The 16,687-nt window shown below is 43.1% G+C and overlaps 2 protein-coding genes across 4 annotated transcripts in view; one reads left to right on the top strand and one right to left on the bottom strand.

The window, feature by feature from the left end:
* Window positions 1-802: 802 nt before the first annotated feature.
* Window positions 803-15,775, bottom strand: NDUFB3 (NADH:ubiquinone oxidoreductase subunit B3). The gene is made up of 3 exons (XM_003253938.4): window positions 15,527-15,775; window positions 7,680-7,821; window positions 803-1,105 (listed from the first exon to the last, which is right to left on the bottom strand). The coding sequence occupies exons 2-3, from the start codon at window positions 7,817-7,819 to the stop codon at window positions 949-951; spliced, it is 297 nt and encodes a 98-aa protein (XP_003253986.1). The 5' UTR covers window positions 7,820-7,821; window positions 15,527-15,775; the 3' UTR covers window positions 803-948.
* Window positions 15,776-15,918: 143 nt separating this feature from the next.
* The window catches only part of FAM126B (family with sequence similarity 126 member B), a 94,114-nt gene continuing 93,345 nt past the window's right edge, over window positions 15,919-16,687 (top strand). For 2 of the 3 annotated variants that reach the window (XM_003253929.2, XM_030803578.1), the window contains exon 1: window positions 15,919-15,975. The gene's annotated coding sequence lies outside the window, so the exon portion shown is untranslated. Of the gene's footprint in view, window positions 16,132-16,687 lie in introns of all 3 variants that reach the window. The other variant, XM_030803579.1, reaches the window with a different exon arrangement.

Below are 16,687 nucleotides of genomic sequence, written 5' to 3'. Positions count from 1 at the left end.
ACTGGAACCTCTGCCTACTGGGATCAAGTGATTCTCCTGCCTCAGCCTCCCAAGTATTTGGGATTACAGGTGCCCGCCACCATGTCTGGCTAATTTTTGTTTTTTTAGTAGAGTTGGGGTTTCACCATGTTGGCCAGGCTGGTCTCCAACTCCTGAGCTCAAGTGACCTGCCCACCTCGGCCTCCCAAAGTGTTGGGATTACAGGCATGAGCCACTGCACCTGACCAAATCTTTAATTAGGGATATAATTTAATTTTTAAAAGTCAATTATGTTGGGAGAATGTCTAGTTTATTGTTAGAAATACAGAAAAAGGTCAGGCGCGGTGGGTCATGCCTGTAATCCCAGCACTTTGGGAGGCTGAGGCGGGTGGATCACAAGGTCAGGAGATCAAAACAAAATAAGCTGGGTGTGGTGGCGGGTGCCTGTAGTCCCAGCTATTTGGGAGGCTGAGGCAGGAGAATGGTGTGAACCCGGGAGGCGGAGCTTGCAGTGAGTCGAGACCGCACCATGTACTCCAGCCTGGGCGACAGAGCCAGACTCCGTCTCAAAAAAAACAGCAAGGCCAACTCCCATTTAAACACTTGTTAGTGCCAGCTAGGTCAGGACTAGTTAAAAAAAAAAAAAAAAGTTCAAGAAAAACTTCTTAGAACTTGCCCATTTGCTCAGTCAAATATATGATGCCTGCCTGCTATACGCAGAACGCACTACTGCTGTTCTCCAACCCCGTATGTATTCTAAACCAAATCTGATATGGCTTGAAACACTTTTTTTTGTTTGTTTTTAAAGAATGACAAAAACAGATCAGCATATATATATATATTTTTTTTATTTTACTTTATTAAATCTTACTAATATTCTGTAAGGGACAAACCAGACGAGTAGGCTACAGTGAAGAAATCCTATTTTGGAGAGTTAAGAAACCACTATGATACTTCCAGGTATTATCTTCAGTGATGCTTCTTTTCTTTATTCAGGGACTCCAGGTAATATTCAGCTCCTACAGCTACCACAAATGCAGCAAATCCCCATTTGAATCCTTTAAACAGTACATCAAAAAAGGAAACACTCTTTGCAAAGCCACCCATGTATCTCCAAGCTTCATTGCTAGAAAAAAAAAAAAAAGAAAAAATTATAATCATACACAACTTGTGTGTACATACATTGAAGACATTTAATTTTCATCTTTCTCATTGACTCAAATGCTACCCTACTGAAGATCATTTAAGTGAATTGCAATAGGTATCTTTCTGTGGCACAGGATAATTAAGTATATGCCCAAGTTTCACACATAAAATAGAAGAATAAACACTTGATGGTTTCACATTTAATAGTCATATGCCTCAGGATTTTACAGAACCCTCAAATGCAAGACTCACTTCAGCTTATCTGTCACAGGTCAGATGGACTCTGCCCACACTAGTCATTAAAACATCATGGAAAGATGAAGTTAGAGACTTGGTATTAATCTTTGGTATGCCACTTATATTAGATTCACAATCTTGTAGGCTGGGCAAGATACTTAGCCTGTCATGGTCTGCTTCCTGTTCTATTCAATGATGATTATTATCTACTTTATAATGTCTTAAAGACTAAACAGGATCATGCATGATATATTTTGGCAGAGGAGTATGGATTATGTAACACTTGACATTATTGTTACTATTCAAAAGGATCTCCGCTTCTCCCTACCATAGCAGCCTGAATTTTGGAAGACTGATATCCTGCTCTGATAAGGCCAAGCCAGTGAAAAAATCATGTTATGAAAAACAAAAACTATTTAACTCTAGAAATATGACTTAGGAAATACGAGAGCTAATTAAACCTAACTGAGATACCAAAACCAGACAAAGATGTTAGAAGAAAAGCAGCTACAGAATAATATCCCTCATGAACACAGATGCAAATATTCTTTTTTTGGGGGAAGGGGAATGGAGTCTTGCTCTATCACTGAGGCTGGAGAGCAGTGGCACAATCTCTGCTCACTGCAACCTCCACCTCCCGAGTAGCTGGGATTACAGGCACGCACTACCATGCCCTGCTAATTTTTGTTTGTTTGTTTATTTATGACAGTCTCACTCTGTCGCCCAGGCTGGAGTGCAGTGGCACGATCTCAGCTCACTGCAACCTCCACCTCCCAGGTTCAAGCAATTCTCTGCCTCAGCTTCCTGAGTAGCTGGGATTATAGGTGCCCGCCACCACGTCTGACTAATTTTTGTATTTTTTTTTTTTTTTTTGAGACAGAGTCTCGCACTGTCGCCCTGCACTGTTGCCTTGGCTGGAGTGCAATGGCGCGATCTTGGCTAACTGAAACCTTCACCTCCTGGGTTCACGGGATTATCCTGCCTCAGCCTCCCCAGTAGCTGGGATTACAGGCGCACACCACCACATCCAGCTAATTTTTTGTATTTTTAGTAGAGACGGGGTTTCACCATGTTGGCCAGACTGGTCTCGAACTCCTGACCTTATGATTCGCCCACCTCGGCCTCCCAAAGTGCTAGGATTACAGGCATGAGCCACCCCACCTGGCCGTATTTTTTTTTTTTTTTTAAGTAGAGACGGGGTTTCACTGCATTGGCCAGGCTGGTCTCGAACTCCTGACCTCGTGATCCGCCCGCCTTGGCCTCCCAAAGTGCGGGATTACAGGCATGAGCCACCGCGCCTGGCCAATTTTTGTAATTTTAGTAGAGACAGGGTTTCGCCATGTTGGCCAGGCTGGTCTCAAACTTCCAGCCTCCAGTGATCCATCTATTGAGATGTTCATAGTTTTTCCTTTTTGTTCTGTTAATATGGCGAATTACTTCTATTAATTTTCAAATATAAGCCAATCTTGCATTCCTGGAGTGAACCCTACTTCATTATGATGTATTACCATTTTTATATGCTGCCGGATTCAATTTTCTAAAATTTTGTTAAGAATATTTGCGCCAGGTGTGGTGGCTCAAGCCTGTAATCCCAGCACTTTGGGAGGTCGAGGCGTGTGGATCACCTGAGGTTGGGAGCTTGAGACCAGCCTGGCCAACGTTTTAGTCTCTACTAAAAAAGCAAAACTAGCCAGGTGTGGTGGCGCATGCCTGTAATCCCAGCTACTCCGGAGGCAGAGGCAGGAGAATCGCTTGAACCCGGTAGGCGGAGGTTGCGGTGAGCCAAGATCTCACCATTGCACTCCAGCCTGGGCAACAAGAGCAAAACTCTGTCTCAAAAAAAAAAAAAAAAATAATAATAATAATAATAAACAATGAAACACTTAGTAATCTAGAAATAGAGAGAAATACCTCATCTTGATAAAAGGCACCTAGGAGATCACTATAAGAAACATCATACTAAGCGGTGACCCACCGAATGTTTTCTCCCAGTTGGGAATAAGGCAAGGACATCTACCACTTTCATTCAACATTATAGTAGTGGTGTTAGCCAGTATAAAAATGCAAGAAAAAGAAATAAAAAGTTTACAGATTGAAAAGGAAGAAGTAACAATGTATTTGTAGACAGAATGATTGTTTATGAAGAACATTCTAAGAAATCTGTAAAAAAAAATCTACTTGAACTAAAAAGTGAATTTAGCAAGGTAACGAGATATAAAATCAACATATAAAAGTCAACTGTTTACAAGTATTAGCAATGAACAACTGGAAGTTGAGATTTTAAAATACTATTTACAATAGCATCAAAAATTAAAATAATTCAAGCTGGGTGCTGTAGCTCAGATCTGTAATTCCAGCACTCTGAGAGGCTGAGGTGGTCAAATCACGTGAGCTCAGGATTTTGAGACCAGCCTGGGCAACACAGGAAAACCTCGTCTCAACAAAAAATACAAAAATTAGCTGGGCATGGTGGCATGCACCTGTAGTCCCAGCTACTCGGGAGGCTGAGGTGGGAGGATGATTTCAGCCCAGGAGGTAGAGGCTGCAATGAGCCAAAACAGCATCACTGCACTCCATCCTGGGCGACAGAGACTCCGTCTCCCAAAACAAACAAACAACACCAGGCCTAATGGCTCACACCTGTAATCCTAGCACTCTGGGGGGGCTGAGGCGAGTGGATCCTTGAGGTCAGGAGTTCAAGACCAGCCTGGCCAACATGGTGAAACCCCATCTCTACTAAAAAAATACAAAAATTAGGCCTGGCACGGTGGCTCATGCCTGTAATCCCAGCACTTTGGGAGGCTGAGGTGGGCGGATCATGAGGTCAGGATATCGAGACCATCCTGGCTAACACAGCGAAACCCCGTCTCTACTAAAAAATACAAAAAATTAGCCGGGCATAGTGGTAGGCGCCTGCAGTCCCAGCTACTCGGGAGGCTGAGGCAGGAGAATGGCGTGAACCCAGGAGGCGGAGCTTGCGTGAGCGGAGATCATGCAACTGCACTGCAGCCTGTGTGACAGAGTGAGACTCCATTTCAAAAAAAAAAAAAAAATTAGCTGGGCGTGGTGGTGCATGTCTGTAGTCCCAGCTACTCAGGAGGCTGAGGCAGGAGAATTGCTTTAACCCAGGAGGCAGAGGTTGCAGTAAGCCAAGATCGTGCCACTGCACTCCAGCCTGGGCGACAGAGTGAGACTCTGTCTCCCAGAAAAAAAAAAAAAATAAATAAATAAATAATTAATTAATTCAGTATAAATTTAATAAAATATGTGCAAGACCTGTACATAAAGCAATAAAATACTGCTGAGAAAATGAACAAGACCTAAATTGCCCATTGACTAGAAGACTTAATATTGTTAAGACATCACTTATCCCTAAATTTTTTGTTTTCTTTAAGATGGAGTCTTACTCTGTTGCCCAGGCTGGAATGCAGTGGCACGATCTTGGTTCATTGCAACCTCCGCCTCCCAGGTTCAAGCGATTCTCCTGTCTCAGCCTCCTGAGTAGCTGGGATTACAGGTACCCACTACCACACCTGGCTAATTTTTGTATTTTTAGTAGAGACAGGGTTTACCATGTTGCCCAGGCTGGTCTCGAACAGCTGACCTGAAGTGATCCACCTGCCTCGGCCTCCCAAAGTGCTGGAATTACAGGTGTGAGCCACCACGCCTGGCCCCTAAATTGATGGGAAACTGATTCAATGTGGATGTGAAATAGATTCCCATTGTGAATCTATGTGAAACAGATTCAATGTGATCCCAATTAAATTCCAAGCAGGGATTTTAATAGAAATTGTCAGGTTCATTCCAAAGTTTATATGTAAATGCAAAGGACCTAGAATAGCTAAAACAATTTTTTACAAGTTGGAGATCTTGGCTGGGCACAGTGGCTCACACTTGTAATCCCAGCACTTTGGAAGGCTGAGGTGGGTGGATCATGAGGTCGGGAGATCCAGACCATCCTGGCTAACACAGTGTAACCTCGTCTCTACTAAAAATACAAAAAATTAGCCGGGCATGGTGGCAGGCACCTGTAGTCCCAGCTATTCAGGAGGCTGAGGCAGGAGAATGGTGTGAACCCGGGAGGTGGAGCTGGCAGTGCAGCCAGATTGCGCCACTACACTCTAGCCTGGGTGACAGAGCAAGACTGTCTCAAAAAAAAAAAAAAAAAAAAAAAAAAAGGCTGGGCGCTGTGGCTCACACTTGTAATCCCAGCACTTTGGGAGGCCGAGGCGGGCGGATCACGAGGTCAGGAGATGGAGACCATCCTGGCTAACACGGTGAAACCCCGTCTCTACTAAAAATACAAAAAATTAGCCGGGCGAGGTGGCGGGCGCCTGTAGTCCCAGCTATGCGGGAGGCTGAGGCAGGAGAATGGCGTGAACCCCAGGAGGCGGAGCCTGCAGTGAGCCGAGATCGCGCCACTGCACTCTAGCCTGGGTGAAAGAGCGAGACTCCTTCTCAAAAAAAAAAAAAAAAAAAAAAAAGTTGCAGATCTTATGCTACGTGATTTTTTTTTTTTTCTTTTTCGGGAGAACGGGGTCTCGCTATATTGCCCAGGCAGGTCTCGAACTCCTGGGCTCAAGCTATCCTCCTGCCTCTTGCCTCCCCGAGAGCTAGGATTACAGGCGTGAGCCACCGCGCCCGGCCTATGCTACGTGATTTAAAGACAGTGTGGTATTGGCATAAGGGTGGACATATTAATGAGGGTAACAGAATAGAGTCCAGACATAGATCCCATAGATACAGTCAATTGATTTTTTTATTTTCTTGAGACAAGGTCTCTCTCTGTTGCCCAGGCTGGAGTGCAGTGGCCAGATCTTGGCTCACTGCCACCTGGACATCCTGGGCTCAAGTGATCTGCCCACCTCAGCCTCCTGAGTAGCTGGGACTACATGTGTGTGTCACCACATCTGGCAATTCTTAAAATTTTTTTGTAGAGACAAAGTCTCCCTGTACTGCCTAGGCTGGTTTCAAAATCCTGGGCTCAAGTGATCCGCCTGCCTTGGCCTCCCAATGTGCTGGAATTACAGGTGCGAGCCACCACCCCCATTAAGTGTCAAAAATCACTCAATGGATTTTTGACAACATTATTAAGGTAATTCAATGGAGGTACAATAGTTTTTTAATAAATGGTGCTGGAGCAACTGGATGCACATATGTAAAAATACTAATCTTTATCCTTACTTCATATGACACAAAAATGAACTCAAAACAGGTCACAGAATGTAAGAAGAACTATAAAAGCTTCTAGAAGAAAGCATAGAAGATAATCTTAGGGTGCAAAAAGCATACATTGTAAAATTTAAAAATGGCTAAACTGTGAATTCATCAAAATTTAAAACTCTCTGAAAGACATTATTAAGAAAATGATAAGCCACACTGTGAGAAAAAACATTTGCAAACTTTAAAAAAAATTGTTTTAAATCCTTGCACAGGGCCATACTAACTTCTCTGTATTACAACTGTAGTATATATGTTTCTGAAGCAAGCACCACAAAACTCTTATCGGATAAAAGACTTACACTCAAAACAGGTGAATTTTACTATATATAAACGATATCTCAATAAAGTAGATTTTAAAATTTTAATGTGGCTGGGAGTAGTGGTTCATGCCTGTAATTGTAACACTCTGGGAGGCCAAGGTGGGCAGATCGCTTCACCTCAAGAGTTCGAGACCATCCTGGGCAATATGGCGAAACCCTGTCTCTACTAACAATATAAAAATTAGCTGGGCATGGTAGCCCACGCCTGTAGTCCCAGCTACTAGAGAGGCTGGAGTGGGAGGATCGCTTAAGCCTGGGAGATGGAGGTTGCTGTAAGCGCACCACTGCACTCTAGTCTGGGTGACAGAGTGAGACCCTGTCTCAAAACAAACAAAAAACTTTAAAGTAGCCAGGCATGGTGGCTCATGCCTGTAATCCCAGCACTTTGGGAGGCCAAGGCAGGCAGATAACGAGGTCAGGAGATCGAGACCATCTTGGCCAACATGGTGAAAGCCCATCTCTACTAAAAATACAAAAATTAGCTGGGCATGGTGGCACGTGCCTGTAATCCCAGCCACTCAGGAGGCTGAGGCAAGAGAATCACTTGAACCCAGGTGGCGAAGGCTGCAGTGAGCTGAGATCGCGCCACTGCACTCCACCCTGGCAACACAGCAAGACACCGTCTCAAAAACAAAACAAGACAAAAACCAAAAAAAAAAACCTTTAAAGTAAAAAGCCAGTTTTCATGATTCTCTAAGGAGAATACATTGAAAAGCAACATAGACACTTGATTCTCTAGGATACATTCTATCTAAATTACTTAATTCATCTTACCGGCCCCATGGATCCCTTAGCCCTTTTGCAGCCAGCTTCTTCTGGATAGTTTCTAATGGTGTCCCTTCTATCTTCCATTGTCTATAATCTGGAAGTTCCATTTTATGATGTCCATGCTCATGTCCATGTCCATGGGCCATGTCTATAAGGAAAAGATTAACTCAAGTGAGAAATATGCAAATTGTAGATATCAAATACCCAAATTTATTGTTTATGTTTTAAGGTGAAGCATTTAATATTAAAAAAAAAGCCAATATAAATACTTGAAAATTCCAGTTAAAAGATTTTATAAAAGTGTCTTATTCTACAACCACGTTCACAGTTAGGAAATACACATACACAAAATATAAAAAAGAAAAATACTTGGCAATCTCACCACTCAGAGATAACCACTTACTATCTGGTTCTTTTCTTCATTATAATAATAGTAAACATTTATTGAGTCCTATGTGCCAGGTGTACTATGCTAAAATGCTTTATGTGTATTAACTCCATTACCTCTAAAACAACTCTTTGAACTTAAATGAGTATCCCCATTTTACAGATGAGGACAATGAGACTCCAAGCAGTTAAGTAACTTTCCAAAGGTAACAAAAATAGTAATGGTACAGCTGGGATTAGAACCTTGCAGTTTGGTTTTAGAACCCTGCTCCTAAATTATTATTCTTATTTTTTGAGACGGAGTCTCGCTCTGTCGCTCAGGCTGGAGTGCACTGGCGCGATCTTGGCTCACTGCAAGCTCCGCCTCCCGGGTTCACGCCATTCTCCTGTCCCAGCATGGCGAGTAGCTGGGACTACAGGCGCCCGCCACCATGCCTGGCTAATTTTTTGTATTTTTAGTGGAGACGGGGTTTCACCATGTTAGCCAGGATGGTCTCAATCTCCTGACCTCGTGATCCACCCACCTCGGCCTCCCAAAGTGCTGGGATTGCAGGCGTGAGCCACCGCGCCTGGCCCCCTGCTCCTAACTTCTAAGCAATATTGTTTTCCTTTTGAATCCTTACATAATGCATAAATATATATAACAAAAAGGTTATACATACTGTTTTATTTTTATTTTATTTTATTTTTATTTATTTATTTTTTTGAGACGGAGTCTTTCTCTGTCCCCCAGGCTGGAGAGCAGAGGCGCAATCTCGGCTCACTGCAAGTTCCGCCTCCCGGGTTCACGCCATTCTCCTGCCTCAGCCTCCCGAGTAGCTGGGACTACAGGCGCCCGCCAACACGCCCGGCTAATTTTTTGTATTTTTAGTAGAGACGGGGTTTCACCGTGTTAGCCAGGATGGTCTCCATCTCCTGACCTTGTGATCCGCCCGCCTCGGCCTCCCAAAGTGCTGGGATTACAGGCTTGAGCCACCACGCCCGGCCACATACTGTTTTAAAAATTTTCTTTAGATGATTCTTTTAAAATGCAATGCTTTTAAATACATTTGATTACATGAAAGGTTTCTTTAAAGAGGAGGCAGATTGTAAATATTTTAGGCTTTGTGGGTAAAAGAGGTAAAATTGAGGGAATTATGTAGGTACATTTGTAGGAAGAGAAAACACACTTCCACAAATACCTTATTGATAAAATTCAAAATGTAATAAGAAACTGAGTACAATTTTTTTGTAATACAGGTCTACTGACGAAAAAAATGGAACTCCCCTTTTGGGGGGTAACATTTTGCTTAATTGGGGCTCAAAGTTAGTGATCCTTAGCATCAAAGTGTTTACAAATGTTCATTTGTAAAAACCATTCTTAGCTCATGGACCTTACAAAAATAGGCACTGGGCTGGATTTGGTCCACAGGCTGCAGTTTGCCAATCCCTGAACTGGGCCAACAGAGACTTTAGGACTCCTTTTTAATCAATAAATTTGCTTCCTTAAATAAAACATGTCCTCAATGGTTATATACTTTGGTTTTACTAGTGTTATTTTAATATATAATATAAAAATAAACCAGCTCAGTCCTCATTTAAATTACTAATTCAAATTAAGGGGTATGGCTTAATAACACTAAACTATAATTTGTGTAAGGTTGGCAGTAGCAATTCTTTTATTTTTTTTTTAAATTTTTATTTTTCCAAATTCTAATTACTTGGCAAGCAGTAGCAATTCTATAATCACTGCTTTTCTGGAAGTAAAATCAAGTAATTATTACCATTATGTCCATATTTATAACTATGAACAGGCCCAATAAGGTAGGATTTCTTTTCTTTTCTTTTTTTTTTTGAGATGGAGTTTTGCTCTTTTTGCCCAGGCTGGAGTGCAATGGTGTGCAATCTCGGCTCACCGCAACCTCCACCTCCTGGGTTCAAGCAATTTTCCTGCCTCAGCCTCCTGAGTGGCTGGGATTACAGGCATGCACCACCACGCCTGGCTAATTTTGTATTTTTAGTAGAGACAGGGTTTCCCCATGTTGGTCAGGGTGTTCTCGAACTCCCGACCTCAGGTGATCTGCCCACCTCGGCCTCCCAAAGTGCTGGGATTACAGGCGTGAGCCACTGTGCCTGGCCTGGCAGGATCTCTTACATTGTATCTCAGAAGAGAGAGGTAATTATTAGAAAGTGTATATTAAAGACACATTATTGGGAGGCTGAGGGATGAGAATCGCTTGAACCCAGGAGCCAGAGGTTACAGTGAGCCAAGATGGTGCCACTGCACTCCAGCCTGGGCGACAGAGTGAGACTCTCTCAAAAATTAATAGTTCCAAGATATGAGAAAAAAAGTGTACATACTAACTGGGAAAAACCAACACTTATTATCTGTAAACATGTTAAGATACTAAAAAACATTATGTTGATGATTTTCACATTTAATTTTATATATATATATATTTTTAAAGATAGAGGGTCTTGCTCTGGATCATAGCTCACTGCAGCCTCAAACTCCTGGGCTCAAGTGATTGTCCTGCCTCAGCCTCCTGAGTAGCTAGGAGTACAGGAGCATGCATAACGCCTGGCTAGTTTTTAAATGTTTTATAGCGATGGACCCTCCCTGTGTTGTCCAGGCTGGTCTCAAACTCCTAGCCTCAAGTGATCCTTGATCCTCTGGCATAGGCCTCCCAAAATGCTGGGATTACAGTGGGATTACAACCACACCCAGGAGGATTTTCACATTTAAATGAAAATAAAAATGAAAACCAATACTCTCAAACACAAGTTAAAACTACAACACAACTCTGAATGAAACATTTAACCCATTATTACTTGGCAGATTCAATAAAATGAAGGAAAAAAATTATGGTGTCAGATTTCAGACTGACTTTTGAGACTGAATACATTTATTACAAAAGAAGACCATTACAAGTGTTTATTTAGAATGATAATATCTTGGCTTCTGCATACCATGTTTTCAAAAAGTCTTTTTTAAAATAAGCCTTCATTTTCAAAATGCTTAAAGAGATTACAAGACAAACTCTTATTTTGGCAAATGTCAATTCTAGAATATCAACCTGAGTATCAATGTATTTGGAAGAGAGTATAAAACAAAGGGTCAAGAATTTTGATAGAATAGTTTTTGAAAATAAAACTTGAGGCGGGGCGCGGTGGCTCACGCCTGTAATCCCAGCACTTTGGGAGGCCGAGGCAGGCGGATCACGAGGTCAGGAGATCGAGACCATCCTGGCTAACATGGTGAAACCCCGTCTCTACTAAAAATACAAAAAAATTAGCCAGGCATGGTGGCGGGTGCCTGTAGTCCCAGCTACTCGGGAGGCTGAGGCAGGAGAATGGCGTGAACATTCTCCGGGAGGCGGAGGTTGCAGTGAGCCGAGATAGCGCCACTGAACTCCAGCCTGGGCGACAGAGCGAGACTCCGTCTTGAGGAAAAAAAAAAAAAAACTTGAAACATTACCATGGTATAAAGACTATTTCAAAATTACAACACTACTGTGCTTAAACAAGTAATTCGAAAGATAAATCTTTGAAAGAAAACATGAAAGTATACATATCCTCATTTCTCCTATAAAAATTTATTTAAATACATTCAATGTATTTTCTCTTCTACCTAATTATTTCAGAAGTATCCTTTTCATAGGAATTTACTAAATATAACTTTTTTTTTTTTTTTTTTGAGACAGAGTCTCGCTCTGTTGCCCAGGCTGTAGTGCAGTGGCACAATCTTGGCTTACTGCAACCTGCGCCTCCCAGGTTCAAGCAATTCTCCTGCCTCAGCCTCCCAAGTAGCTGGGACTACAGGCACCCACCACCACGCCTGGCTAATTTTTTGTATTTTTTAGTAGAGATGGGGCTTCACCATGTTAGCCAGGATGGTCTCGATCCCCTGACCTTGTGTTCCGCCCACCTGGGCCTCCCAAAGTGCTGGGCTTACAGGCATGAGCCACCGCGCCTGGCTAAATATAACATTTAAATGACTTTTCAAAAAGAGCAGAAAGTTGAAAACACTTTCCCCAGGAAACCTTTCCTTTTTCTTTTTCTTTTTTTTACAGACAGGATCCTCCTATGTTGCCCAGGCTGCTGTTGAACTCCTGGCCTCAAGCATTCCTCCCTCCTTGGCTTCCTAAAATATTGGGACTACAGGCGTGAGCCATGGCACCTGGCCCATTTTTCTTTTTAAACTTATTTCTATTTCCAAATAGCCATAAATCAAACAATGATATCGTGATCATGTAAAGAGCTTGAAATTCTGCTACTTTGCACTAGTAAAAGTAAAATCCAAGGCAAATCACTTAATTTCCCTGAACTTCAGTTTCTTCACATAACATGAGGATAAAACCTACCTTGCAAGATCGTGAGAGCTGAGGAAATCACATTGTGATGTGCCTTCTACTTTCATACTTGAGAATGTAACTAAGCACAACCATTCTGAAAAACTGGCATGACCTAGAAAGGCTGAACATGACCGGGTGCAGTGGCACACGCCTGTAATTCCAGCACTTTGGGAGGCTGAGGCAGGCGGATCACTTGAGGCCAGGAGTTGAGATCAGCCTGGCCAACATGGGGAAACCCTGTCTCTACTAAAAATACAAAAATTAGCCGGGTGTGGTGGCACACACCTGTAGTCCCAGCTACTCAGGAGGCTGAGGCAGGAGAATCACTTGAACCCAGGAGGTGGAGGCTGCAGTGAGCCGAGACTGTGCCATCGCACTTCAGCCTGGGTGACAGAGTAAGACTCTATCTCAAAAAAAAAAAAAAGAAAAGAAAAGCTGAACATATGAATACCTTATGGCCATCAATTCCACTCCTAGTACATATATTCTAGATAGACACTGTCCAATATGGTAGCCACTAGCACTTGAAATGTGGCTGGTGCAGTTGGGAACTGGGAATTTTAATTTAATTTTAGTTAACTTAATCTCAAAACAGATGATCAAATCGTTATTAGAAAATATTAAAGTGTCTTTGGAGGCCAGGCGCGGTGGCTCACGCCTGTAATCCCAACACTTTGGGAGGCTGAGGCAGGTGGAACACCTGAGGTCAGGAGTTCAAAAAAAGCCTAACCAACATGGCAAAACCCCGTCTCAACTAAAAATAAAAAAATTAGCTGGGCATGGTAGTGCATGCCTTCAGCTATTAGGGAGGGTGAGACAGGAGAATCACTTGAAGCTGGGAGGTGAAGGCTGCACTGAGCCGATATTGTGCCACTGCACTCCAGCCTGGGCAACAGAGCGAGACTCTGTCTCAAAAAATATATAAATAAAATAAAGTGTCTTTGGAACAATTTGGATATATGAATCTACTTTATCAACTGTAAATCTTATAAACATAATCACAGATCAAAGGTTTATATTTATGGAATATAAAAAATATATTTAAAATATTTTCTTAGAGACATCAAAGACTCTTGTCTCTAAAAAAAACAAAAACAAAAAAAAAAGAAATTTTTTTTTTTTTGAGATGGAGTCTCACTCTGTCGCCAGGCTGGAGTGCTGTGGGTGGTGCGATCTCGGCTCACTGCAACTTCCGCCTCCCGGGTTCTAGTGATTCTCCTGCCTTAGCCTCCTGAGTAGCTGGGATTACAGGCGTGCACCACCACACCCGGCTAATTTTTTGTACTTTTAGTAGAGACTGGGTTTCACCATGTTGGTCAGAATGGTCTCGATCTCCGGACCTCATTATCCGCCTGCCTTGGCCACCCAAAGTGTTGGGCTTACAGGCGTGAGCCACTGTGCCCAGCCTAAGAAATATGTTTTTAAAAGAATCTTTATAGCCACATTGTTTATTCTATCTCCCAACTGTAAACAACCCAAATGTCCAATAACAATAGAAGGGATTATGGTATAGTCACACTGTAGAATATTATACAACAAAAAACTACATGCAAAAGTATGATTGAATCTCCACAAATATAATGAGCAAGGGGTGAGTCAGAAAAAATACACATGCACTCTGAACCCATTTATATAGATTGAAACGCCTAACAATTCATTTTTTAGGAATTCATCATAGATGGAAAAATTAAAGTAAAACAAGTGAGTGCTTAGCACAAGTCAGGATAATGGTTACCTCCTGGTGGAGGCGATGGAATCACAGAAACATACAGGGAGATTCTAAGGCAGTGTCTTTCGACCAATTTTTAACTATTGTCCCTGTAAGGAACCCTTCTAGACATTTTATTGCTAATCATGCCCCCCCCCATGAAAATTTAACACTACATATATACTGTGTATCTGTTTATATACTGTGGCCCTTTGGAGGCACACAAATCATTGTAGTAACTAAGACCCCAGCCCCACCAATTTTCAACCCCTTGAAATGTAAAATCACCCCTGTTAAGATTGCATGGTCTAAGTTATTGGCAATGTTTTATTTTCTAATCTAAGAGGTGGTTACAGGAGTGTCTGCTTCTGTTAGTTATAATTTTTTTAAATGCATGTTTTATACACCCTTCTGTATGTATACTTGACAATAAAAAATAAAAATAGAAAAACTGATTTAAATTGTGCTGAGGACTGAAAAATGGTGGTTATTTCCGTTTCAGAGCAGCTCAAATAATAACAGTAAGGAAATTAGTTAAATAAAGAAAAAACATGTAACCAAAAATTTTAAGCCAGGCGCGGTGGCTCACGCCTGTAATCCCAGCACTTTGGGAGGCCAAGGCGGGTGGATCACGAGGTCAGGAGATCGAGACCATCCTGACTAACACGGTGAAACCTCGTCTCTACTAAAAATACAAAAAATTAGCCGGGCGAGGTGGCGGGCGCCTGTAGTCCCAGCTACGCGGGAGGCTGAGGCAGGAGAATGGCGTGAACCCCGGGGGACGGAGCCTGCAGTGAGGCGAGATCGCGCCACTGCACTTCAGCCTGGGCGACAGGCGAGACTCTGTCTCAAAAAAAAAAAACAAAAAAAAAAATTTAAAGCTATCTGTGTCTGAAGTGAATCTAAAAGTCTGATGAAGATCAACCTCCACTAAAGGAAGCTGGCTGTAAGAAAATGTGCTGGTATCCTTTCCCTAAGAAAGAAATAAGAAGATAATGCTACTTCCACTACATGCAATTTTAGTTTACCGAAGCCTATCAAGTATATATCTTAACTTCCTCATATTAAAAAACTGTGATTATATGAATATTAGGAAATAAAAAACAAATGAACTGTTACTACTTTTAGTGATGCTGTTCTTCTGCCTTTGCGATCCAAAGGCAAACAAAGACAATTTTGCGTGTGGCAGAAGCGGGAAAAAGCACCTGGATTTAACAACTACAGTAATGCTCACTGAATCCTCCAACCACCCCTCCCTACCCCAACCCTAAACTAGGACTTCATTAATTCTCCCCTGCTAGTTCTTTGATCTCCCTCCCAGCCTTCCATCCTTCTCCATTTAGTCTCTCCTTTTCTGCACTCCCCAGAATAGAGTCTAGGTCTTAATCCTAATCAACGGGCCTCCCACCAACTCCCTAATTTACCTGACAGCAATCTGACCTCTCAGGACACTCAACTCTGCAACCGGAGCCAACCGGAAACGGAGGTTGTCACCTCGAGTTTCTCACGGCAGGAAAGCGGAGAAGCCGCTTAACGTTCCGGTACTGGGTTAGAGATTCCTGAATCAGGTAGAGATTACATGAGAGAGGCTGGAAGTCGATTATTTTCCCCATATATGTGCATCCTCAATCTGACTGAGGTAACAGATAATGTAGAAGAGAGAAGGGCGGGGAAGAGAACAGTTTTCCTTGCTTGGGGACGGAATCCTTAGACACCGCACAGAGGGCAGGGCCGCGGACATACTGCAGCCAATAAGGGAGGCTGTTGTTGAGCGCGTGTTCTCACCCAATGAGAGGGTTGGTTGTTGCGCTGCGGCTGGCAGGCTGCTGCGGGAGGCGGTGGCGGTAGGAAGCCGGAGACAGCAGGGTGACAGGTAGGCGGCGGTGCTGTCTTTGGGGGACGCAAAGTGCTAGATGAAGAGGGTTTTTCTTCTCCTTCGGCCGCGGAAACTACAGAGGGGAGCTGGCGAGGGTGGTCTGGAAAGGCGGTAGCCTGTGTGTTGGTGGTCCCGGAACGTCTCGTAAACCAGGTAGCATCTTGGGAGGGTCGTGAGGAGGAGAAGGCAGCAGCCGAGGCGGGTGGAAGCTGAGCCCTGTGGGGTGACGTGGGGGCCCACCTAGGGCGTGGGGTCTGCGGTGGCGCCAGCAGAGAGGGAGGAGAGGCGGGAGCAAGGCGGTGTAGTGAGGGCTGAAGGGATTCCTTGCACAAAGCCCCAGGCGAGAAAAGGACACGGCATTGAAGACAGTTAAGAGAAATCCCAGTGATTGCTTCTTAGGGCCATTTCCTGGGGGTGGTGAGGGGGAGCGGAGAAGAAAAATATTTACTGGCGATCAGATCCTGAAAACTCATTATTGCTGTACATTATGTAATCTTTGGCTGTTATTTACCCAAACAACTAGGTTGTCCCTCCTGGGAGAGATCCCTCCTGCAACCTATTAATGTGTTAGAACACTTCTTTCGTTGGCTTGAGTGCCATTTACATTGGCAGGTTCTGTAGGCGAAGGGTGGTAGCATGGAGGATAGAGTAGTCACGAAGAGCTTATCCCAAATATGGACTGGACTTGACAGATACTAGTTTGCGATGA

This window comes from Nomascus leucogenys, chromosome 22a (genome assembly GCF_006542625.1).
Source record: "Nomascus leucogenys isolate Asia chromosome 22a, Asia_NLE_v1, whole genome shotgun sequence".
Taxonomy (NCBI): Eukaryota; Metazoa; Chordata; class Mammalia; order Primates; family Hylobatidae; genus Nomascus; species Nomascus leucogenys.
The sequence above is the reverse complement of the archived record's forward strand: the minus strand, read 5'-3'. Positions and strand labels throughout refer to the sequence as shown.

Coding starts and splice junctions, on each gene's coding strand:
- NDUFB3 (XM_003253938.4), bottom strand. CDS start 7,819: ATGGCCCATGGACATGGACATGAGCATGGACATCATAAAATGGAACTT. Junction 1,106..7,679: donor CTAAGGGATCCATGGGGCCG/GTAAGATGAATT, acceptor TTTTTTTTCTAG/CAATGAAGCTTGGAGATACA.